At 33.1% G+C, this 26,782-nt stretch overlaps 1 protein-coding gene across 6 annotated transcripts in view; it reads left to right on the top strand.

Moving 5' to 3' along the window:
* LOC133332581 (cAMP-specific 3',5'-cyclic phosphodiesterase) overlaps positions 1–23,891 on the top strand; it is a 208,247-nt gene extending 184,356 nt beyond the window's left edge. For 3 of the 6 annotated variants that reach the window (XM_061540957.1, XM_061540960.1, XM_061540958.1), the window contains 9 exons: positions 5,887–5,991; positions 11,822–12,002; positions 12,101–12,194; positions 18,412–18,743; positions 18,820–19,084; positions 19,160–19,274; positions 21,492–21,654; positions 21,719–22,090; positions 23,599–23,891. In XM_061540957.1, coding sequence (XP_061396941.1) covers positions 5,887–5,991; positions 11,822–12,002; positions 12,101–12,194; positions 18,412–18,743; positions 18,820–19,084; positions 19,160–19,274; positions 21,492–21,654; positions 21,719–22,090; positions 23,599–23,769 — 1,798 coding nt within the window. In that variant the 3' untranslated portion in view covers positions 23,770–23,891. The remainder of the gene's footprint in view (positions 1–5,886; positions 5,992–11,821; positions 12,003–12,100; positions 12,195–18,411; positions 18,744–18,819; positions 19,085–19,159; positions 19,275–21,491; positions 21,655–21,718; positions 22,091–23,598) is intronic. The other 3 variants (XM_061540955.1, XM_061540956.1, XM_061540959.1) reach the window with 1 other exon arrangement.
* Positions 23,892–26,782: the final 2,891 nt, after the last annotated feature.

Raw genomic sequence — 26,782 nt, 5'->3', positions numbered from 1 at the left:
ATAGCTCCCATATATATTTTCGTCAGATTTACATAAAATCTGGTGCTTCAAAGTCCCTATATATCTTTCGATTTGCATGAAATTTGCCATAACGTACTGAATTGAGCCTAGAGTTATGTCTGCCAAGTTTCGTAAAAATCGGTTTAGATTTAGATATAGCTCCCATATATAGTTTCGTCCGATTTTATGTAAATGATGCACCAAACTCCCAATATTTGTCCGATTGGGACAAAATTCTGCACAGAGTTCTGAGTTCTGCGAAGTTTGTTTTGAAATCGGTTCAGATTTAGACATAGCTCCCATATATAGTTTCATACGATTTTTTGTGAATGATAGACGAAACTCCCAATATTTGTCTGATTGAGTAAAATTTTGCATAGCGAATGCTATTGAGAAAAAAATGATTCGTGACAATGTTTGTTGAAATCGGTTCAGATTTTTATATAGGTCTTATATATATTTTCGTTCGACTTTATGTAAATGGTGGTTACACGAAATTGGGCAGAGGGTAATAATTGAATTGATTACAAAAAACAAATGGTGCATACAACGGTTACTCAATTACGTCCATGTGTTTATATATAGCTCCCATACATAATTGTACTCGATTTCATACAAATGGTACACCAAAGAATCCAAGTTTGTCCGTTTGATATGCAATTTTTCATTGAATCGTATGTGTATGGGGTTTTTCTATTGGTTCAAATGTCTATCTAGATAGCACATTTAATTCCGCCTCGATTCCATCTCAATGGTCCTCCAAAGATTCAATGACAGGATATTGTAGATATTAACATGTCTTGCATGTACCCAAAGTGGTGAAGGCTATCATATAGTCGGCCCCGTCCGACTTTTGAACTTTCCTTATTGGTTTAAAATAATTTTTCAATCTTTGCTTCCGGTTTGTTTTTTTTTTTTTTTTTTTTTTTGTTTTTTTATAAATCATTTTGCCAATAGTTGACAAATCATATGATAACCAGCTCTAATTAATAACTGGTCATGTGTATGTGTGCCAAAATCACATAAATATATATATATATATATATATATTTATACATTTATACATTTATACATATTTATATATATATATATATATTTATACGTATACACATTCATACAACTCTTAAAATGGGGATTTTTATGAGCAATTCATAACACAAGTGGTGAAATATTTTAGCACATGATTTCGTGTTTTGACGTCATAGAATTAAATAGAAAAGACACATCCATGACAATTTTAACTAAAAATAAATTTAATTTCCCACAATATGATTTAATAAAAAAACTTTCGTTTGACATTTTTTATGCCCTGGCAAATAAAATATTTTTTTTTCCAAAATATATTTTTTTATATACATTTAATTAGCACACCTTAATATGGGCATATTTTATTTCCTTTTTTTCCCATTATATATTTTTGGATTAAGTATTTATTGGAAATCTAGGAAATACTGAAATAAAAAAAAATTCAAAAATTTTCATTCAATATTTTTTTTTTGGCATGTGTAGTTTTTTATTCATTCCCGATTCCGTTGTTTAGTGTGTGTGTGAGATTTTGTAAAACTTTTTTGAGGTCAGTATTCTATTATTCAAATTTGAGAAAACAAATATAGATTTCAAATACTACCCAAATACAATATTTTGTTTTTGGTGGGCACTTTACTCTCAGTCGAAGTGATTCCACTATATAAATTAAAGACCACTAAAAACTATTTAAAACCAGTGAGCGGAGCAGTATAGTCGGACGGGGCCGACCATATGATACCCTACACAACTACCACGGAACTCGGATGTTTATTCCGAGCCTAGGCAATATTTCGTGATATTTGCCCCTACTTGCCCGATTAGAGGTCAACAGCACATCTTCCTTACATGTTCCGAATATTATAAATATTCAGTACAGCCCTTCTACTTACTTGTCCATATTCCTTTAACCGTGGGTTGAGTTGTGATGTTCGGCTTATATTCGACTAGAAAACACAAAAAGAAATTAAGTTTTCGGTCCACTTCATCCCAAAATTTTATTCTGATCATCACCGAAAATTATAGGCGTTATCCTTGGCCATAATTGGAACTTCATGGAAAATTTCAAAGCGATCAGCATTATATTTCCGCCCTCTAATGTGGTAATGGGTTACAAAATAATATCTGAATACCTAAGCAACAGTAAATATTTAAGTGTAACTCTCATATCCGAACACATACGACAATATAGTTGGTATCAATTTAAAGGCCAACAACTCCTCTTGGATATACCATCAACTTCTCGGTTCTATGTCCTTCAGGAGGAAATATATAAGCCATAGAATTCAAATTTTGTCATTTTTCACACAAAAGTCAGGGTCCATTTGACACGCTAAATATTGACCGATCTTTATCAAAACAGGCATGCTTATTATTTGGCCCGATCCCCTTCTCCATGCAAAAACACGCGATGTTTGGACCATAATTGCGGCCTCTGGAGCGACCAGAAAATCAGACAAAAATAAAGTTTTTGGTCCATTTCATCACCTTAATATTAACCGATCTTTACCAAAAACAATAGGGGTCTTCATTGGCCAGAACCCATCCTACATGCACAATTTCGTGAAGATTGCTCCATAACTATGGCCTGTATCGTGTTTACAAATTATAATGGACAGACGGGCAGACGGATGGACACACATATCTAGATCGACTCAGCTAGTCGAGATATGACGATCGGTATACTTGAAGGTGGGTCTAGGACCAATATTTCACGGCGTTACAAACTCTTGGGGCTGCTCAAAGTTATAATACCCTGATAACATAGTTGTGTAGGGTATAAACATTGGGTTTTTGAACACTTAAAAAACAGGCATATTTTTATACCCTTCACCACACTGTGGTATAGGGTATTATGTCTTTGTGCATATGTTTGTAACAGGCAAAAGGAATCGAGATAGACCCATGGTTCCTTTTGAGAATATGCAAAGAATCACTTTTTAAGTCCATGTATGCATGTCCGTCTGCCCATGTTAAATAGTAAACAAAGTACAGGTCGAATTTTTGATTCGAATTGGAGAAAATTTGGCAAAGCTCATTCATTTGGCCCATATATAGTTTCGTCCGATTTTCAGTAAATGGTACACCAAAGTACCTATATATCTTTCGATTTGCACGAAATTTGGCACAGTGTAATGAATTAGGTAAAGAATGATGTGTGTTAAATTTCGTGAAAATCAGTTCAGATTTAAATTTAGCTCCCATATATATTTTTGTCCGATTTTATGTAAATAGCGCACCAAAGTCCATATATATTCTTCGATTTGAAATTTGGCATAGCGTACTGAATTAACTCTAGAACAATGTGTATTAAATTTCGTGAAAATAGCTTCAGATTTAGTTATAGCTCCCATATATATTTTCGTCCGGCACAACGTAATGAATTAGATCTAGAATGATGTGTGTTAAGTTTCCTAAAAATCGGGTCAGATTTCAATATAGCTCCCATATATAGTTTCGTCCGATTTAATGTATATGGTGTACCAATGTTCATATATAATCTTTGATTTGCACGAAATTTGGCATAGCGTACTGCAATTAGTCTAGAATGATGTGTGTTAAGTTTCGTGAAAATTGGTTCAGATTTAGTTATAGCTCCCATATATATTTTTGTCCGATTTAATGTAAATGGTGCACCAAAGTCCCTATATATTCTTCGATTTGCACGAAATTTGGTATAGCCTACTGAATTAAGTCTAGAATGTTGTGTATTAAATTTTATGAAAATCGGTTTAGATTTAGATATAGCTCCCATATATATTTTCGTCCGATTTTAGGTAAATAGAGCACCAAAGACCCTATATAATCTTCGATTTGCACGAAATTTAGCATAGCGCAATGAATTAAGTCTAGAACGATGTGTGTTAAATTTCGTGAAAATCGGTTCAGATTTAAATAAAGCTCCCATATATATATTCGTCCGATTTTATTTAAATGGTGCACCAATGTTCCTATATATCTTTCGATTTGCGCGAAATTTGGCATAGCGTACTAAATTGGGCCAGGAGTGATGTGTGCCAAGTTTCGTGAAAATCGGTTCAGATTTAGATATAGCTCCCACATATAGTTTCGTCCGATGTTATGTGAATGATGCATCAAACTCCCAATATTTGTCCGATTCGGACACATTTTTGCACAGAGTACTAAATTAGGTCCAGACTGATGTCTGCGAAGTTTTGTTAAAATCGGTTCAGATTTAGATATAGCTCCCACATATAGTTTCGTTCGATTTTTTGTGAATGATGCACCAAACTCACAATATTTATCCGATTGAGACAAAATTTTGCACAGAGTACTGAATTAAGTCCAGATTGATGTCTGCGAAGTTGTTAAAATCTGTTTAGATTTAGATATAGCTCCAATATATAGTTTCGACTCCCAATATTTGTCCGATTGAGACAAAATTTTTCATAGCGAATGCAATTGAGGAAAAAATGATGTGTGAAAAGGTTTGTTGAAATCGGTTCAGATTTTGATATAGGTCTTATATATTTTTTTGTTCGATTTTATGTAAATGTTGCACTGAAGGGCCTATTTTTGTTCGATTTACACGAAATTTGGCAGAGGATATTAAATTGAATATAGAGTGATAATAAAAACAAATGGTGTATGCAACGGTTACTCAATTAGGTCCATGTGTATATATAGCTCCCATACATAACTTTACTCGATTTCATACAAATGGTACACCCAAGAAAAGAATCCAAGTCAGCCCGTTTGACATGAAATCTTTCATTGATTTCAGAATGGTATGTGTATGGAGTTTATTTTTAATTGGTTCAAATATCTATCGAGATAGCACATTTAATTTCGCCCGATTCCATCACAAAGATTCTATGTCTGTTCTATCTACACGATATTGTAGATATTAACATCTTTTGTATGTTCCCAACGTGGTGAAGGGTATCATATAGTCGGCCCCGTCTGACTTTTAAACTTTTAAAAATATATTTTATACATATTTTACCAATCCCACCGATTATAGGGCGCCTAATTCAAAGAATTTCTAATGCCCGAAAGCATGTATTTTTTAAAGCAAATTATTAAAAATTGTCACACACACACACACAATAAACTGAGTGGGCGTTCCTTGTAGAAAATTCTCTTTTTTTTTGTAGTTTGAATTCTGAATTCTTATTAAATGTTTGAGAAATTGTCTGACATTGTCACTGATTCGAATGTAGTATTCATAGTCTAACAGAATGCTATGAGGATGAATATGATGGTGTTTATAATAATAAATGATAAAAAACTATTGTCATTGTTTTAAATTGTTTTTTTTTTAATATATAGAGACGAAGATAATCATGATGTTCCGCAAAAAAAATCCGCCGAACGGCAGTAATGAATATATTGATGAGATTAATAATGAAATTCTTTAATGATAATTATAATATCATTGTTGGTTTGAATAGCTAATTGTATTATGAACACAATAATAATTATTGTGATAATTAAAAAAAAAATTAATTAAAAATAAACACTATTTATTATTATTAATTTTATAAACATAAAAACAATTAAAAATCCCAACTGATTTAATTAGTTGAAATGTATGCCGCTACTGTAGTCTGCACATAATTAGATTTCAAATTTTTTTAAATTTTATTTATTTTGTTTTTTTTTTTTTTTTTGTTATGACAGTTATTATTATTTTTATTATTTTTAAATTATTAATTTATTGCAACTAATTTTCATTCATTGTTTTCATGTATGTTATTTTATTTTTATTTTATAAATTTAATTTTAATTAATAGTTATTAAAATAAGCCTATTACTATGTAGTGTCTATTTTTCCTACCATTATAAAAAAACAAAAATTAATTAATCCATTTATTTCCTTTCTCTCGTTTTTTTTTGTAGCCATGGCGAGGATCTCATTGTGACACCATTTGCCCAAATTTTAGCAAGTTTACGTTCTGTGCGCAATAATTTATTAAGTCTGACAAATGTTCCGGCATCCAACAAGTAAGTGTATTTTTCTTTTCTTTTTATTTTTCATTTTCCATTGTTATTTTGTTTCGTTTTCCGCTCACACTCTCTCTCTCCCCCTATCTACTATTTTTTTTCGTTATTCTTAATTAATATGGATTTAGCTCCTTCACTCTAACCTAACCTAAATTTAAACGTTGTAACAAGAAAGCAACAGCAGCCCTGCCCTACCCCTTTTTACACTCTTTCAAAAACCCACTCACTGACCGGCCAAAAATAGATAGATTGTTGTTCTTGTTGTTTAAATTGTTTTCGTTTTATTTCTTCATTGTCTTGATATAATAAATTGCACCTGGCTGAATCTTAAAAAAAAAACAATATCCTTAATTAAAAAAAAATAGGAAAAAATAAGAATTACAAAAAAATATTTAAAAAGAAAAGTAAAAACATTTTCACTGTGGCCCTACTTTTTCTATACACCATTTCCTCTTCATTATAAACTTTTCATTTTAGGAATGTGCAAAATTTTAAAAATAGAGAATCTCCCATCAGCGAATATTTTAAATTCAAGCAAAAGAAAATCCCTTAATGAAGTTTTACCTTTAATGCCTAAAAGTATGCACTAAGAACGATATGTAAGAAATATACTAAATTGTGATATAGATGGCGCTATTTATACTCGATGAAATCGCTCATAAATAATATATAAATAAAAATAGAGAATAAGTCCTCCTGTAGTAAATTCCAATAATATTTAATTTTTTCTTAAATTTATATATTCTTAAAATTTAAATATCGGGCTTCAGACATATTAAGTTTTTATTTAATTAGCGCCTAATATTATACGAACAAATGTTATAAAATAATCTAATGAGTATAAAATATAGATGGTGCCAAGGTTTACAATTTAAAATATGCATCCTAATCTCCCTCCAGCGAAATTTTTATTTCAAGCAAGGGAAATACTCCCTTAAAGAAATTGTTTCATTTAGTGCCTAAAAGTATGCAGTAACAATGTTATTTGATAAATATACAAAATTCTAATACAAATGGCGTAATTTATACTCGATAAAATCGGACATAAAGCATATACAAATAAATATATTTTTTAGCTCCTCCACTCTAAATAAATCGGACGTCTGACATAAACTGCTATGGTAAAATATCGCCTCAAAGTATACATCAGAAACAAAAATAAGAATACTTGATTAATATGAAGCTAAGATATAGATGGCGCCAAAGTCTTCTACCTAAAAATTGAGGAAAAATATATTTTAAAAATAATTTCTTATTTTTTGTTATTTGAATTTTGACTTGTAAGGGCAGTAATCATTTGAAAGTAATTTTACGTGATTATTTATACTCTTTCGAGTCGAGCTTGATGATCAGGCATATTGGGCCACATAGCCCAATATGCCTGATAAGCCGCTTAACCAACGGCGAAACGCGTCGCATAATGGCGGGTACGTAGGTTCTTCTCCTGGCTTTCCTTTTCATTGCAAAAACTTAGATCATCAAGCTCGACTCGAAAGAGTATAAATAATAACTTAATAATTTCTTATGCTGAACAAGAAAATGATCAAAAACTGAAAATTTCGAAATTTAATTTTTTTCTAGAAGTATAAAATTGTATTTAATTAACACCTAATAGTATACACTATAAAGAACAAATGTTACATATTAGCCTAATATATAAATATAGATGGCGCCAGAGTTTACAATTTAACATTTGTATCCTAACCCTTCCAACCTGAAGAATTGAAAATAATGAACAAAAGGGTAAAATCGAGAATGTGGCAATCCAGTTCACGTAGCGGATCGATCTTTCTAGTTCCTTTTTTAAAAAGGAACTAGTTCCTTAATGAAGTTCCTTTGCTCTTCATAGTTCCTTTGCTCCATATAGTTCCCACTCCTATATAGTTTCTTTAAATCTCTCTCTTTCATCGTTACCCAACTCTAGTAAAATCTCTCTCAGAATAAAGTACAGATGACGTAGGTTCTCTCAGTGTAAGAAAATCACATACATAAACTCAAAAAAAAGAGAATCGCCAACCAGCGAAATTTAATTTGAAAATAATGAACAAAACGTGCAAAATCTCACTCAAAATATAGTACAGATGGCGCAGGTTCTCTCACATACTTCCCTCAAACACAAAGAAATTAACATCAATTATTCTCTTAGCTTCATATGTTGGTGATACCAAAAAAAATTTGGCGCAAAGTTTGGTTGAAATCGGACACTCCATCCTATACAGATGTTTGAACATAATTTAGAAATATGAAATAATTATTACGACGTACAGAGCTTGTATATAATCGATCACGAGAGTAATTGTGTGCAACAACCATTTTAAAACAATACGGAGCTAATTGAAGTATAGAGGCCGCTCTTATACTGATTTTACTGTGGTCAGTAAAATCCGTTCAGCATTGTGGCACATACATATTTGAAGTACCAAAGAAATTGCTCTTCATTTGTGATTTCATTTAGGTATTTCTAAAAATTTAGAAGTGCTTTAAAAAAACTTTCACATCTATTAAACTCCAATCAAATATAAATTCACTAAATTTGAGAATAGATGGCACTAATTATGTTACTTTATCAAAGGTTGTTCCATTACTATGGATAGTTAGTAATGTCCATCGATTTCAGCAAAGCTTTTGACACATTATCACATCCGAAACTGCTATGTATACTAGAAATAAATGGGATAAGAGGTCAATGTTTAAAATGGTTTAAACAGTATTTAAACTGCAGAAGATTTAAAGTCAAAATTGATAATTGCACTAGTAAGGAGCACCAATCTGAATACGGAGTACCTCAAGGCTCCAAGCTTGGGCCAATTCTGTTCATAATATATTCTAATGATATGATTAAAACTCTTAATGACAGCATTACCTTTTCGTATGCCGATGATACAGCCATAATAGTGTCAGACAAATCCGTAAGGTTTGCAGAATATGGCATGCAAAATGAAATAAATCAATTAATAAGATGGTGCCACGATAATGGTTTGGTTATCAACGCAAAGAAAACCAAACTTATGCATTTTCGACCCAAACACATAACCCCCGCAGATATATCCATAATATTTCATAACAATGAATGCCTTCACCATTATGGGGAAAACATTCAACAAGGAGTGGAAACGTGCTCAACCAAAATTGATGTAGTAGATACGTTCAAATATTTTCTAATTCTATTAGACTGTCATATGAAATGAAGACCACAGATTGATAATATAAGAAAAAAACTACGCAAATCATCCTACTCCTTGTATCACCTAATTGTTTGTGCACCATATAAAGTGTTGAGGCAAGCATATTTTTCGTTGGTTGAATCCTATATACGACATGGAATGTCTACATGGGGCAACGCACCTAATTGCAGAATACTTCAAATTACACAAAATAGCCTGTTGAAAATACTACAAAAAGAGTTTACGCCTATCTAACACTAACCGACAAGGTAGTAACTCATCATCCCAATAGATAGATATATAGATAGAGGAACTTCGAAGAATATTAAAAGAAGTAGTACACAAGAGTACACAACGTTCGCTAATTTAAAAAATAAGAAAATATTAGGTCATGAAGACGTTTTCTAATACCATCTACATAGATGTTATTATGTAATTAATAGATAGTCAATTGAAGTATAGATGGCGCTGCTTATAATACAACTCAACATTAATTCTATGTTTAAGGCAGCCATATGTGATACACATGAAACTCGTGCATAATTTTAAGCTAAAATTTAAAATCAGAGTATAGATGGCGTTCTTTCTAACAAAATTATAATTACAACAATATCTTCTGGCAATCTAAATTTTATGTTGATCTTTTTTTTTGGGAGCTGTAGGTTCCACAGCTCCCAAAAATAATTTTTAATTGCAATTCAAATATTATTTATCCAAGCTTATGCACTATATAAATTTAAATTAATTCACAAAAAAATCATAAAAATTCACACTCACGTCTTGTTTTTGAAAAATAGTCAGGCTGTATTACAGTTTGTTTTTTTATAAAACGCAACTATTTATTAATGGGGAAGTATGGCATTGTCCACCAAGGGTTAAGGCAGGAAAGACTATAGTTTCGGATCTCGACACTGATCCTCATCAGTTCCCTTAGTTTTTTTTGTTAGTATATTCTCCCTAGAAGCTATTTATTGCTTCTTTACAAAAAACCTTTCATACCCAAATGTCTCTTGTAACAAAGCGAAGTACTTAGCTGACCAACGAAATAAACTGCATTAGAATTTCACTGGTGCCTCACTTCGAGGCATTTGTAAACAATACCATACTTTCCCCACAGTTGTGTATAGTCATCTTTTGCTGAAAATTAGATATAAATGTCCAACGTTCGTTAGATCGACATGGAAATATTTTCACTCAAAAACTAATTGATTTATGCATTCTGTTCACGTAGCGAACATGGTTTTTAAATAATAAAGATAGTGAATGTCTTGCTGTGGGTCTCTTGTGTAAAGGAGAGAATATTTAGTTAAACAGGGATCTATTTGTGTCTACAGTCCACTTGAGATAAGAGATTATTTTGGTTGAATATTTGTACACAATAAGAAGATAGGAGTTTTATATTGCCACATGTGGTATGTTTGGGTGATATTACGGGGAGTAATCTTCACTACAGACTGATAAGCATGTGTAGCGTGCTTGCCACATGTGAGATAAAGAAATGTGTGTGTCCACTCCATGTGTTATGGCAGATGCACTTTCTCTCTCTCTTTTACACATTAGTCTAAGATAGGTTAAGTTATATTGTAATACTTAGTTCTTAAGAAATACTTTTTATATTAATAAATTAGAGTGTAAATGCACAGCAAATAAGAAACATACGAGCTTTCACTCATTGTTATATCCCCAATATTCACAGTAGTTTCTAATATTCATTCTCAGTACTATTATATTTTTCATTCTCCTAAATGTATGTATGCTATGCCGAATATTATAGGGAAAATTTTAATAAAATTCTTTGAAAAAGACTATAACAAAAATATTAAATAATTTATTCCAATATTCAATTGTCAGTAGACAGAATTTAAGTGTATAAAATTCTAGCAACAAAATAAATTCTTCGAAAAAATATTTTGAAATATATACAACATTAATTTTCAATATAAATTGAATTGCACAAACAAATTCCCCTAGAAGTATGCAATGCAATTTATAACTATTGCACATTCCTAAAAGATATACCACCATACAAATCCAATTAAATAAATGTTTCTTGTTTGTTTGTTTTTATTTTATGATCACAAATTAAATTCCATAATAATAGAATCCTTTAAAAAAACATTTTTTTAAACAAAATATTTATAACATATATTTTTACCTTAAATTCTTTTTTCTCTTTCTCCTTTTTATTCCCCCCGTAAAATAATGAAACAAAAAAAAACGAAACACAACCGAAAAATATTTAAAATAATACAAATTATTTTTTTATGATTATTAATACCGTTATTTTATTTTTATAAAAAATAAATAAATGCTTAATTTACCCACTTTTTTAACCATTAATTTTTTATTCTCTTTTTTCTTTCATTTCTTTTTTTGTTTGATTTGTTTTTTTTTTTAATGTTCTGCAAATGCTCTTGAATGTGTCCCCAAATTTTGTTTTTTATTCCTTTTAACACAACTTTGTTTGCCTTTATTATTTTGTTATATTATTTTATCCCGCCAAACCCCCTACCCCAAATGTTGCCCTATGTCAATGTCATTTGTTTCTTTGTTACCCAAAAATTTTATCCGTGTGTGCTTGAATGTGTGTGTTGTGTGTGAATGTCCTTTGTTACTCTCTCTCTCTCAATGTCTGTGTGTGTGGAACATTGTATTAATCATCTAAGATCTAGGCGACCAACCCAAACATCTATGGGACGTTCATCGACGGCGGGTATTATCCTAAACCAGGGCGATGAGGCGTATACACGTTTGGCCACCGATACCATTGAAGAATTAGACTGGTGCTTGGATCAATTAGAAACGATACAGACCCATCGTAGTGTATCCGATATGGCATCGCTTAAGGTGAGTTGGAAAATACAAAAAAAAAAATTACTTCAGCCTAAAAGTAGGCACCATTTTTTGACATAACAATTAATTTGAATATATCTTCCCATATTTAGTTCAAACGTATGCTGAACAAAGAATTATCACACTTTAGCGAATCGAGTAAATCTGGAAATCAAATCTCCGAATATATTTGTTCAACATTCTTGGGTAAGTTGCAAATAAAAAATAAATCTTAAATTAAAAACAAAAATCCTAAAAATATGTAACATATATATATATATATATATATATGTGTATGTGTGTATAGCCTTAAACGCATACAATAATTTGCATATGGTTTTTCAAAAGTTTCACCAAAATTCTTAAAACCTAACATCAATCATTGAACCAATCATCACCCCAAAAAGTATGCTTCAATAAATTTATGCTAATGCCCAATTTTTTTTTTTTTTTTTTTGTCATCTCAAAAAACAACCTTGGAATATTGACAACAACCCTCTAAACAAGGACATTTCCATTTTCTTTGTTGTTTTTGTAATTAGATTTACTCAAACATCAGGGAAGAACCTTGCCCTTCGCAAAACGGATGCAAATGATTTTAATCTTTGGTGTGGGTTTTTTTTTGTCGCCTCTTAGCATTAATACAGTTTTTCTGAAAATCTCATTTATATCCAAGGTTTGGTTTTATCCTATCCTACCACAAGAACTTGTAGGAGACACCTGGATGTGTATTCACATTAGGAGAGGTCGGACCTTAATGTTCGCCACTTGAGGATATTTGACAAATATTTGTTTATAGCCTACACCACACTGTGGTACAGCATTAATACAGTTTAGCATTAATACAGTTTTTCTGAAAATCTCATTTATATCCAAGGTTTGGTTTTATCCTATCCTACCACAAGAACTTGTAGGAGACACCTGGATGTGTATTCACATTAGGAGAGGTCGGACCTTAATGTTCGCCACTTGAGGATATTTGACAAATATTTGTTTATAGCCTACACCACACTGTGGTACAGGGTATTATGTCTGTGTGCATATGTTTGTAAGAGGTAAAAGGAAGTGAGATAGTCCCATGGTTCCTTTGGAGAATATGCATAGAATCACTTTCTGAGTCGATTTATGCATGCCCGTCCGTCCGTCTGTCCCTCTGTTGATGTTAAATTGTAAGCAAAGTACGGATCGCATTTATCATCCCATTTGGATGAAATTTGGCACAGCTCATTTATTTGGCCCAAGGACGAACCCTATTGAAATTGCGAAAAATCGGTTCAAATCTAGATATAGCTCCCATATATATTTTCGTCCGATTTAAGGTGAATGGTGCGCCAAAGTCCCTATATATCTTTCGATATGCATGAAATTTGGCACAGCGTATTGAATTAAGTCTGGAATGATGTGTGTTAAGTTTCGTGAAAATCGGTTCAGATTTAGATATATCTCCCATATATCTTTTCGTCCGATTTAAGGTCAATGGTGCACCAAAGTCCCTAAATATCTTTTGATTTGTATGAAATTGGACATACCGTATTGAATTATGTCTGAAATGATGTGTGTTAAGTTTCGTGAAAATCGGCTCAGATTTAGATATAGCTCCCATATATAATTTCGACCGATTTAATGTAAATGGTGAACCAAAGTCCCTAAATATCTTTCGATATGCACAAAATTTGGCACAGCGTATTGAATTAGGCCTAGAATGACGTACTTGAGGTTTCGTGAAAATTGATTCAAATTTAGATATAGCTCCCATATATCTTTTCGTCCGATTTAAGGTCAATGGTGCACCAAAGTCCCTAAATATCTTTCGATATGCACGAAATTTGGCACAGCGTATTGAATTAGGCCTAGAATGACGTACGTGAAGTTTCGTGAAAATTGATTCAAATTTAGATATAGCTCCCATATATCTTTTCGTCCGATTTAAGGTCAATGGTGCACCAAAGTCCCTAAATATCTTTTGATTTGTATGAAATTTGACATAGCGTGTTGAATTATGTCTGAAATGATGTGTGTTAAGTTTCGTGAAAATCGGTTCAGATTTAGATATAGCTTCCATATATATTTTCGTCCGATTTAAGGTAAATGGTGCACCAAAGTCCCTAAATATCTTTCGATTTGCACGAAATTTGGCACTACGTACTGAATTAAGTCTGGAATGATGTGTGCTGAGTTTCGTGGAAATCGGTTCAGATTTAGATATAGCCCCCATATACATTTTCGTCCGATTTAAGGTAAATGGTGCGCCAAAGTCTCTAAATATCTTTCGATTTGCAGGAAATTTGACATAGCGTACTGAATTAGGCCTAAAATGACGTACTTGAGGTTTCGTGAAAATCGTTTCAGATTTAGATATAGCTCCCATATATATTTTCGTCCGATTTTAAGTAAATGGTGCACCAAAGTCCCTATATATCCTTCGATTTGTACGAAATTTGACATAGCGTACTGAATTGGGCCTAGAATGACGTAAGTGAAATTTCGTGAAAATCGGTTCAGAGTTAGATATAGCTCCCATATATAATTTCGTCCGATTTAAGGTAAATGTTGCACCAGAGTCCCTAAATATATGCCGATATGTACAAAATTTGGCATAGCGTACTGAATTAGGCCTAGAATGACCTAAATGAAGTTTCGTGAAAATCGGTTCATATTTAGATATAGCTCCCATATATACTTCCGTCCGATTTAAGATAAATGGTGCGACAAAGTCTCTAAATATCTTTCGATATGCACGAAATTTTGACATAGGGTACTGAATTGGGCCTAAAATGACGTACGTGAAGTTTCTGTTCAGATGAAGATATAACTCACATATATGCTTTCGTCCGATTTAAGGTAAATGGTGCACCAAAGTCCCTAAATATATCGATATGCACGAAATTTGACTTAGCGTACTGAATTGGGCCTAAAATGACATACGTGAAGTTTCGTGAAAATCGGTTCAGATTTAGATATAGCTGCCATATATATTTTCGTCCAATTTAAGGTAGGCTTCCTTGTTAGTCCCCTCTGTGACATTCTCCTTTTATTCCCTATAAAAATACCTTCCGCTTGATTGGATTTATTCAGCCCTTAAATCATTTTCACGCGAAGCTATTATTTGATTTGAGTATAAAAAATGTGTCCCTGCCACCCACATCTACTACCCTCCGTTCACACTTATTTACATAGCCACAACAGCATGGCACAGCTAAAGCCATCTTCTCGGCTACTACTACTGCTGTGGTAATGCCCAGCCCAGCCACACGTTTTGCGTAGATTTTTTAAGTGTTTCAGCTTAAGCTTTTATAATTCTATCCCGACACAAACGTGGCTAAATAAAATCAAATCGTTTTAGCTTGGCAACAAGCAGCAAAAAAAGCTGGCGGTAGTAGTACATTAACAAGTAAATCAAAGCAACGGAAATGACAGCAGCTGGATGGGGTGTTGACGGGCAGTAGCAACAACAACGAAACTTGAAAAAATATAAAATTCAAATTTTATTTCCAGCATTTTTATTTCATCCGTTACGCATCTAAAAAACACACCTTTATATATATATATATATATTAAAAAAACACTCACACACCTGTATATAGCCCACAGTAAGGACCCATCCGCACACACACACACTTTCATGTAGCAATACTTTTCACACCTTACTCTCCAAGGCATTGATGCAAAGTAGGAACAAAAAATAACATCCATTGCCTACCTTTAGGCATTTAGTAACCATGTTTTTGTTTGAGTGTGTGTTAGTGCACGTGTATAAGTTTATATATAATTTTATTTTAATATGGTTTATGTAATTTCCCCCCACATTCGCTGGCATTGGGGCGTAGAAAAAAAAACAACAACACATTTTTACAATTTTATTGACACAAGGGGTTTTCAAAAAATCCGCGGCTTTATAAAGGCCTTAAAAAATATTTTTAAAAACTCCACGCCTTTAAAAAAATATTATAAACCAGTAAGGAAAATAATAAAGTCGGACGGGACCGACTATATGATACCCTTCACCACTTTGGGTATATTCAACAGATGAATCCTAACTGACGTCGCATTTTTAAAGGACCAGTAAAATGAAATTGGATCAATAAACATGTCATTCTGCAACCGAAACTACAATTTTCATTTGGTCAGACATAGAACCTATATCTAAATCAGAACCGATTTCAGGAAACTTAACACACCTCATTCTAGAACTTATTCAGTACGCTGTGCCAAATTTCGTGCAAATCGAAGGATGTATAGGGACTTTGGTGCACCATTTACATTAAACCGGACGAAAATATATATGGGAGGTATATCAAAATCTCAACCGATTTTCACGAAATTTAACTCACATCATTCTATACCTAATTCTTTACGCTGTGCCAAATTTCGTGCAAATCGAAGGATATATAGGGACTTTGGTAGACCATTTACATTAAATCGGACGAAAATATATATGGGAACTATATCTAAATCTGAATCGATTTTTACGAAACTTAACACACATCATTCTAGACCTAATTCATTACGCTGTGCCAAATTTCGTGCAAATGGAAAGATATATAGGTTCTCTGGAGTCCTATTTACCTTTGATCGAACGAAAATATATATGGGAGCTATATCTAAATCTGAACTGATTTTCACGAAACTTAACACACATCATTCTAGGCCTTATTCATTACGCTGTGCCAAATTTCGTGCAAATCGAAGGATATATAGGGACTTTGACGCACCATTTACCTTGAGTCGGACGAAAATATATATGGAAGCCATATCCTAATCTGCCCCGATTTTCACGAAAATTAGCACACATCATTCTAGGTCTAATTCATTACGCTGTACCAAATTTCGTGCCAATCGAAAGATATATACGAACTTTGGTGCCCTATTTACCTTAAATCGGACGAAAATATATATGGGAACTATATATTAATCTGAATCAATTTTCTTGAAACTTGGCACACATCATTCTAGACTCAATTCAGTACACCATGCAAAATTTCGTGCAAATAGGGACTTTGTTACACCATTTTCCTTAAATCGGACGAAAATATATATGGGAGCTATATCTAAATCCGAACCGATTTTCACGAAACTTAACACACTTCATTCTAGACCAAATTCATTATGCTGTGCCAAATTTCGTGCAAATCGAAAGATATATAGGGACTTTGGTTCATCATTTACATTAAATCGGACGAAAATATATATGGGAGCTATATCTAAATCTGAACCGATTTTTCCCAATTTCAATAAGGTTCGTCCTTGGGCTAAATAAGTGACCTATGCCAAATTTCATCCAAATCAGATCATAAATGCGACCTGTACTTTATTCACAAAAATACATGGACGGACATTCATAAATTGACTCAGAAAGTGATTCTATTCATATTCTCAAAAGGAACTATGGGTCTATCTTGTTTCCTTTTGCTGGTACAAACATATGCACAAAGACATAATACCCTGTACCACAGTGTAGTGAAGGGTATAAAAATCCACCCTACGTCTGTGTTGGACCCTTTAAAATATTTTTAAGAAATTCACACCTATGTTCTGACCCTCAAAAATATTTTGAATAAACCCACGCCTTTGAAGGGTATAAAAATCCACCCCACGTCTGTTTTGGACCCTTAAAATTATTTTTTAAAAAACCCACGCCTTTGAAGGGTATAAAAATCCACCCTACGTCTATGTTGGACCCTTAAAAATATTTTTAAGAAATTCACACCTATGTTCTGACCCTCAAAAATATTTTTAATAAACCCACGCCTTTGAAGGGTATAAAAATCCACCCCACGTCTGTTTTGGGCCCTAAAAATTTTTTTTTAATAAACCCACGCCTTTGAAGGGTATAAAAATCCACCCCACGTCTGTGTTGGACCCTTAAAAATATTTTTAAGAAATTCACACCTATGTTCTGACCCTCAAAAATATTTTTAATAAACCCACGCCTTTGAAGGGTATAAAAATCCACCCCACGTCTGTTTTGGACCCTTAAAATTATTTTTTAAAAAACCCACGCCTTTGAAGCGTATAAAAATCCATCCCACGTCTGTGTTGGACCCTTAAAAATATTTTTATGAAATTCACACCTATGTTCTGACCCTCAAAAATATTTTTAATAAACCCACGCCTTTGAAGGGTATAAAATCCACCCCACGTCTGTTTTGGACCCTTAAAATTATTTTTTAAAAAACCCACGCCTTTGAAGGGTATAAAAATCCACCCCATGTCTGTTCTGGACCCTTAAAAATATTTTAAAAAAACCCACTCCTCTGTTCTAACCCCTAAAAATATTTTGAAAAAATCCACGCCCTTAAAGAATGTTCTGAAAAGAATTACTCAATATTCAAGGTTTTAAGGCATTAGTAATCGATTTTTTTTTCAAAATTGTATTTGAAATAATTTTCAATTTAATAAATTTTTACTTTCTTTCCTTTTCCAGACAAACAACAAGAATTCGATTTACCCTCAATGCGCCTGGAAGAAAACACAGCTGCGGTGCATGAGCACAGTGCCATTACTGGGCCGAATCAACAGCGCAGTCGCAGTCCACGCGGTCCACCCATGTCACAGATATCCGGTGTTAAACGTCCTTTATCGCATACAAATTCATTTACCGGTGAACGTTTGCCCACCTATGGTGTTGAGACACCACACGAAGCGGCACTGGGTACACAATTGGCCGAATTGGATACATGGGGCATCGATATCTTTAAGATAGGCGATTTGAGTAACAATCGTCCGCTCACCTGTGTGGCATACACAGTATTTCAGGTGGGTAGCCATTTAATTTTTTCGAAAGTGACATAATTCTAAGATTTTTTTCCTATTTTTGTTTCCACCCCAACAGAGTAGAGAATTATTGACCAGTCTTATGATACCACCGAAAAACTTTCTTAATTTTATGAGCACTCTGGAGGACCATTATGTCAAAGACAATCCGTTTCACAATTCATTGCATGCGGCTGATGTCACACAAAGTACGAATGTCTTATTGAATACTCCTGCACTGGAAGGTGTCTTTACGCCACTGGAAGTGGGCGGTGCATTATTTGCGGCTTGTATACACGATGTTGATCATCCTGGTCTAACTAATCAATTTTTAGTTAATTCAAGTAAGTCGAGTGGAATATCAAATTGAAAATGAAAATAATAATCAAAAATAACTCTTCTGACCTTCATTCATTTAGGTTCCGAATTAGCCTTAATGTATAATGACGAATCTGTTTTGGAAAATCATCATTTAGCTGTTGCCTTTAAATTATTGCAAAATCAAGGATGTGATATATTCTGTAATATGCAAAAGTAAGTATTGAAACCACTAAAAAAATCCACTCCTAAAGGCAATCCCACGACGGTCGGTTCTATGCACCGGATTGACTCTAAGGAATCAACTTTCGACCAAGTGCTGTCAACCCAGCAAGTACATGTTCGTGTATTTTTGAAACTTGTAAGCTTCATTACCCGGAATGTTTGCTCCGGATACTTTTGGTCCGTGTCGGGATTGAGACAAACCCCGGACCATGGTTCTGCTCAGTTTGTCACAACAGCATCCACCACAGATCTATCTCGGTGAGATGAACAGATGCAGAGAATGGGTACATTTCAGGAGTTGTTCCAGCCTTAGCCGGGTACAGGAGTATAGCGAAAGGAACTACGTTGCTTCATGCTGCGCCAATACAGTCCCCAGCGGGTCGTCGTCATCGCCGTGGTCCACGTCATCATCGTCGTCGTCTTCGGATTACGTGACTTCCCCGCAATCTCCGCAGCAACAACCTGCGCCGCAGCCGCTAACACCGCACATTGCTGTAGCAACTCCCGATAACGTATCTTTTCTCCAATTCAACTGCTATGGACTTCGAGGGAAAATCAATGAGATAGTGGATTTTATGAGTCAAAGACGTATTATGGTCGCTGCGATCCAGGAACCGAAGATAAACCACACCTGAAGTCTTCAGATTTGTGATGGTTACAACGTAATTAGAAAGGATCGTACAAGAGGTGGAGGATTAGCATTCCCATTGCACCATTCTGTCCAGTACAGACATATCTCGCTTGAGCTAGACTCTAGTGACCCATACATGGAATGTATGGGGGTAGCGGTCAAGTGTGTTACCACCGAGGTAGAGGTGCCTAACGTGTATATCCCGCCGTTAAATAGCTGGCCCCGCCTTATTTGCTTGACATTAGTCATCTTTTGGAAGACAATAACCGTCTGGTGATAGGGGATTTCAATACACATCATGAGTTATGGACATGGCGCAGGCCGATCAAGTAGATAGCTCAACGTTTTGCACGGTGAATGAGGACCTACCCACCAGGATAATGGGAGACTGTCAAAGCTAACCGGACATCTCCATCGTGTCTCCGGATCTGACGAACGACGGTCAGGTCACCTCCCTATTATCATATCCATCAACAGACCACCCGACTTCATAACTTTTGAACGCCGTACTTTCCTTAATCATGGGAAAGCCAATTGGCAAGAGTTCAGAAATTTCACCAATCGTCGCTTCAGAGAACTGCCCGACCCTTCTGATGCTCGGGTAGCAGAAAGAAAGAAAAGAAACGCAGTGGAAAAGTCTTCAATCCTGCCAGAATGCCATCCTGAGGACAGCAACAGGGTGTCTTCTCATGACTCAAATAGACCACATACATGAGGAGACGAAGATCCTTCCTGTGCGTCAACACAACAAGATGTTGTCGATGCAAAACCTGCTTGGATGTTATCGGAGTAGCCATCCCAACCGTTACCTAATGGATAGGCACCCACCACCTAGGCATGTCAGGAAGGATCTCAATGATCTGGAGAGAGAGTGGTCCAAAGGTACAAAAGGGAGCATCTAGATCAACAGGCCTATCAAGCAGGATTAAATCGTTCACACGGATGCAGTTGAGGAAGCAGTTCAAGAATATCGTGTGAATACCATCCTCGGAGATCATTCTTGGCACACTCTAAGATCTGGATGGTGTAGCCGCCTCAATTCATATTGGGCACGAATTGATGGAGAGGTCGACAATATCTGCCGGGCATGTGGTAACGGATCACATGACACGCTACATCTATTCAACTGCCCAGCCAAACCCACTCACCTAATCCCATTCTCTCTTTGGACTCAACCGATACAGGTCGCAGTCTTCCTGAACTTGGAGTTAGAAGCAGAAATAGGTTAAGGAAAATAGAAAAATACACTGCAGTACAAGCTGCTACAACAAAAACAACAACTCCTAAAAATAGGCTTTGGAAAAATATTTTTTTCAAAATCAAAGCCTAAAAATAGGCTATAACGATATTCTTCAAAATACACGCCTTACAAAATAAAAAATATCTTTTAAAATAAAGGCCTCTTGAGGACTCTTAAAAATTTGCGCCTCTTAGGGACTTTACAATTTTTTTAAACTCCTTAAAATATACTTTTAAAAATCCATGCCTTTTTATGGTCCTTAACAAATTATTTAAAAATTTAAAATTATTTTAAAAAAGTCAATATTTGAATTTTTCATTTTGATTTTTTTTTCCAGGAAACAACGCCAAACATTAAGAAAAATGGTTATTGATATTGTACTATCAACCGATATGTCCAAACATATGAGCCTATTGGCCGATTTGAAAACTATGGTAGAAACTAAAAAGGTAGCTGGATCTGGTGTACTACTGCTGGACAATTACACAGATCGTATACAGGTAAGCATCATATTTTATTTTCCCCACCTCAAGACCCGTAATAAAATTCTCTTATATTTTCTAGGTTCTTGAAAATCTTGTCCATTGTGCCGATTTAAGTAATCCAACCAAACCGTTGCCGCTGTACAAACGCTGGGTTGGCCTTCTCATGGAGGAATTCTTCCTGCAAGGTGACAAAGAACGCGAATCGGGCATGGACATCAGTCCAATGTGTGATCGTTATAATTCGACGATTGAAAAGTCGCAGGTCGGCTTTATTGATTACATTGTACATCCACTCTGGGAAACTTGGGCCGATTTGGTACATCCAGATGCTCAAGATATATTAGATACGCTTGAAGAGAATAGAGACTATTATCAGAGTATGATACCGCCATCACCACCACCATCACAGGCCGATGAACAATTAGCGACAGATGATAAGATTAGGTTTCAGGTGAGTGACAAAAAGCCAAACGATGGGCTTTGAAAAATATTTAAAAAAAAATATCCAAGCATAAGAATAGACTTAAAAAAAATTAAAAAAACCTTGAAAAAAATATTTTACAGTAGTAAAAGTAAAGTAGTAAAGTCAGACGGGCCGACTATATGATACCCTTCACCACTTTGGGTATATTCAACACATGAATCATAACAGACGTCACATTTTTAAAGAAGCAGTAAAATGAAATTGGATCAGTAAACATGTCATTCTGCAACCGATACTAAATTTTTCATTTGGTCAGATATAGAAGCTATATCTAAATCTGAACCGATTTCAGGAAACTTAACACACATCATCTTAGACGTAATTTATTACGCTGTGCCATATATCGTGAAAATCGAAATATATTTAGGGACTTTGGCGCACCATTTACCTTAAATCGGACGAAAGTATATATGGGAGCTATATATAAATCTGAACCGATTTTCACGAAACTTAACACACATCATTCTAGGCTTAATTCAGGACGCTGTGCCAAATTTGGTGTAATTCGAAGCATATTTAGGGACTTTGGTACACCATCTACCTTAAATCGGACGAAAATATATATGGGAGCTATATCTAAATCTGAACCGATTTTCACGAAATTTTACACACATCATTCTAGACTCAAGTCAGTACGCTATGCCAAATTCCGTGCTAATCGAAATATATTAAGGGACTTTGGTGCACCATATACATTAAATCGGACGAAAATATATATAGGAGCTATATCTAAATCTGAACCGATTTTCAAGAAACTTAACACACATCATTCTTGACTCAAGTCAGTACACTACGCCAAATTTCGAGCAAATTGAAAGATATATAGGGACTTTGGTGCACCATTTACCTTAAATCGGACGAAACTGTATATGGGAGCCATAACTAAATTTGAACCGAATTTCACGAAACTTGGCACAATCATTCTAGACCTAATTCATTACGCTGTGCCAAATTTCGTGCAAATCGGAAGATATATAGGGACTTTGGTTCATCATTTACATTAAATCGAACGAAAATATATATATGGGAGCTATATATAAATCTGAACCGATTTTCTTGAATTTCAATAAAGTTCGTCCTTGTGCCAAAGCAGTGAGCTGTGCCAAATTTCATCTAAATCGGATCATAAATGCGACCTGTACTTTGTTTACAATTTAAAATCTACAGACGGACGGACGGACTGACGGACATGCATAAATCGACTCAGAAAGTGATTCTATGCATTTTCTCAAAAGAAACCATGTGTCTACCTCGTTTCCTTTTGCCTGTTACAAATATATGCACAGAGACATAATGTCCTGTACCACAGTCTGGTGAAGGGTATAAAAATCCACGCCTAAGAATAGACTTTAAAAAATATTTTTAAAAAATCCACGCCTAAGGATGGACTTGGAACTTAACTTTCTTTATTGGAGTCATTTTTATTTTTATTTTATTTTTTTTATCTAATTTTCTTTTTTTATTTTCCTTCTTAGGTAACCCTTGAAGAGTCCGATCAAGAGAATTTAGCTGAATTAGAGGAGGGCGATGAAACCGCTGCCGAACGTGGTGATGATGTTGGTGTTAACGCTGCTGATACGATGACCACCACGGGTGATAATAAACCGTCGGGGAGTCAAAATCAACCGCATCACGCTGGAATGTGACGGAGAGTCGTGGGACTTTGCCGAAAAATAACTGAAAAGGCGCAAAATTTTTTGCTAATACGTTAGTGACTTTTAACTACAAACAACAAAACAAAAACAACCAAATAGAAAAAAACTACAACTACAAAAAAAATAACAGAAAAATCAAAAAAAAAAAAAAATATCCTCAACCACAACAAAAACAAATATAGAATTTCTTCATCATCTCTCTTATACGCAACAACAACAACAACTCTATATATACAAAAACCAAACAAAAAACGGAATAATTTTCAAGACAATGCTAAAATAGCAAAACAAAAAATACAAAAACAAATAGTTAAGATTTTACTTTTTTCTAACAAACTTAAAAAAAAAAAAACAAAAACAACAACTAAAATAGAATTACATATTTTTTTCATTTAAGTTTTGAAAATGAAGAAGAACAGAAAAAATTTAAATTATTTTTATGACACCGACAAGTTGACAAAACCAAAAAAAAAAAACATAAACAACAACAACTATAATAATTGTTTAGGGAAAACATAGCAAAACCAACAACAACAAAAAACTTCATGAAAAACAAAAACTTCACAAAAAAGTAACCAAAAAAAATCAAATTTTCAAAAAAAAATTAATTCTTTAAAAGATCTTATTTTTATATTTTAAAACCCCAGAAAAAATCAAATTTTCAAAAAATTTTTTAATTCTGTTAAAGATTTTATTTTTTTTTAATTTAAACCCCAAAATTTTGAATTCACCATTATTTATATGTAATATTATTATTATTAATTTTTTAAATTATTTTTCAATACCTTTTTTTATAAATAATGACAAACAATTTTTTTTTACTGGACATGCGTTCTCCCCCAACAAACAAACAACCAACCAAACAATTCACACACACACCCAAACACTGTTATACAAATGACATTTTTTAAAAAAAAAATAAAGAAAACAAATATACTTTTGACCTTTACTGACCTTAGACAATGACATTACAAACAATTACACACCTACTGATTTATTTTAATATAACACATTACCCTATATTATAACAGTTATACGAAACAAAAAATGTTGCCCACTTTTCAATTCAAAACCAAACAAACTAAAAAATGTATTCAAATGTTCTTTCATTTTTATTATTTTATAAATAATTTTTAATTACAAAAAACCGCAGCAAACCACAAACTGTTATACAGCCAAATATGGATATAAGAAAATTTTAATTGGGCAAAAAATCTTAAATATCCCAGTGATATGATTTCTAAATTTTTTAAAACATAACAAAAACATTTTTCTCTTCTTCATCCTCTAAAATTTTTTTTATATCCCTGTTTGGTTGTAACTATAAATATTTATAAAAATAATGCAAATTTGTTTTGTTTTTAATTCTGTAGTTATTAGTTTATATTTTTTTCATTAAAAACATTAATTAATTACTGTAATTTGCATGCAATTTTTTTAATTTATAAACTATAAGATAATAAGAAAACAATCGAGAAAAACAATATCCCCAGTAAAAAGAGAGAAGAAACCAAACAATGGCTAAAAGAGAGAAAAAATATTTTTCTTCCTTATTATGTTTTTTTTTTAATAATAATATTAAAAAAATATTTTCTTTAGTTTTAAGATTTAAGTAACAGAAACTGCAAACAAACAGGTATATATATTTTTTCAAAACTTTAAACCCTCACAAGATCGACGAAATGATGAAAAACGAAATTGACTAGAAACCAAAGCCAAACTAAAAACAACAACAACCATATGGTTGTTGTGTGCATGTGTGTGTGAACTTCAAAAATACTTCTTTTTGTTATACATAAGAAGGAAAAAATTCGTGGAAGTGATGCCAAAGAAATATTTGTTTCGAAATTATTTCATTAAATGAGAAAAGAATTAAAAATAAAAAAGAATTCAAAATCAAAATTTAGACAAAAATTTAGAGTTGTTAATAAATTTATTTTTTTGTGTTTTATAACAATTATAAATTGTATAACATATCGCTCATTTGTTCTAAGAGAGGCATAACTCTAAAAACGTGATTTTCGAGTTAATGATGCACGATTGTTCGCTATAATAGTCCTCATGTTGTGTAAAAAATTCATATGAATATCTCTTACACACTCTAATTGAGAAGCTGTAGAAGTTTCATTTTTGAGTTATGCCTGTCTTGCAGCAAATGAGCGATATATAAATTGCATCACAGTTCTATATATTTATATATATATATATATATATATACATATTGTATAACAGTTTTCATATTTTATACAAGTTAAAAACTAATATTTTATAGCGAAAATATTCAATATTAAAAAATGTTGGCTTATAGCGTGTAATTTACTCAGTCCCTTGAATATTGTTAAAACCGATTTCGACAGTAGTATAGCAATTATAATTTGTATAACAAGTTTTTTTATTTCAAAACAATCAGATAATAGTTATGGAATGGTATAACAGTTGTATAAAAGTTCTAAAACTTATACTCAGTCGCCTACGGTTACTAATTTCTCCGGTCTATTGACTGTCGTTATAACCATCATTTCAACTGTAGTATAACAATTGTTAAATGTATAACAGTTATGAATTTCAACAACTATTATGATTTGTATAACAGTTATGGTTTTTATTAACCCAGATCAAAGCTCCAAAAAATGTATAACTTTAAGCTTTATTAACCCAGATTTTATTTTTTAAAAATTACACAAATTTTATAATTGTTATACATTTGTAATTGGATTGATATACATTTTACTGAATATTATAACAGTTATGGATGGATGAAATGTAGCAATGATATAAATTAAAAAAAATAAAATAAATTGTAACTCATTGTATAACAGTTTTAAATATTAAAAAATATTTGTATAATTGCCATAAACTGTATGATTTTAAAATAATTTATTTGCGTATAACAGTTATAAAATCATTATGGTCTTATGATGATTTTTCTTTTATAAAATATATAACAGTTGTTAATTTTAAAACCATTATAAAGTATAACAGTTATACTTATCATATACATGAA

This window comes from Musca vetustissima, unplaced genomic scaffold (assembly GCF_032173495.1).
Source record: "Musca vetustissima isolate MV318-11 ecotype Yass unplaced genomic scaffold, APGP_CSIRO_Mvet_v1 utg539, whole genome shotgun sequence".
Lineage (NCBI taxonomy): Eukaryota > Metazoa > Arthropoda > Insecta > Diptera > Muscidae > Musca > Musca vetustissima.
Note: the sequence above shows the minus strand (reverse complement) of the source record. Positions and strands in the feature narration are given on the sequence as shown.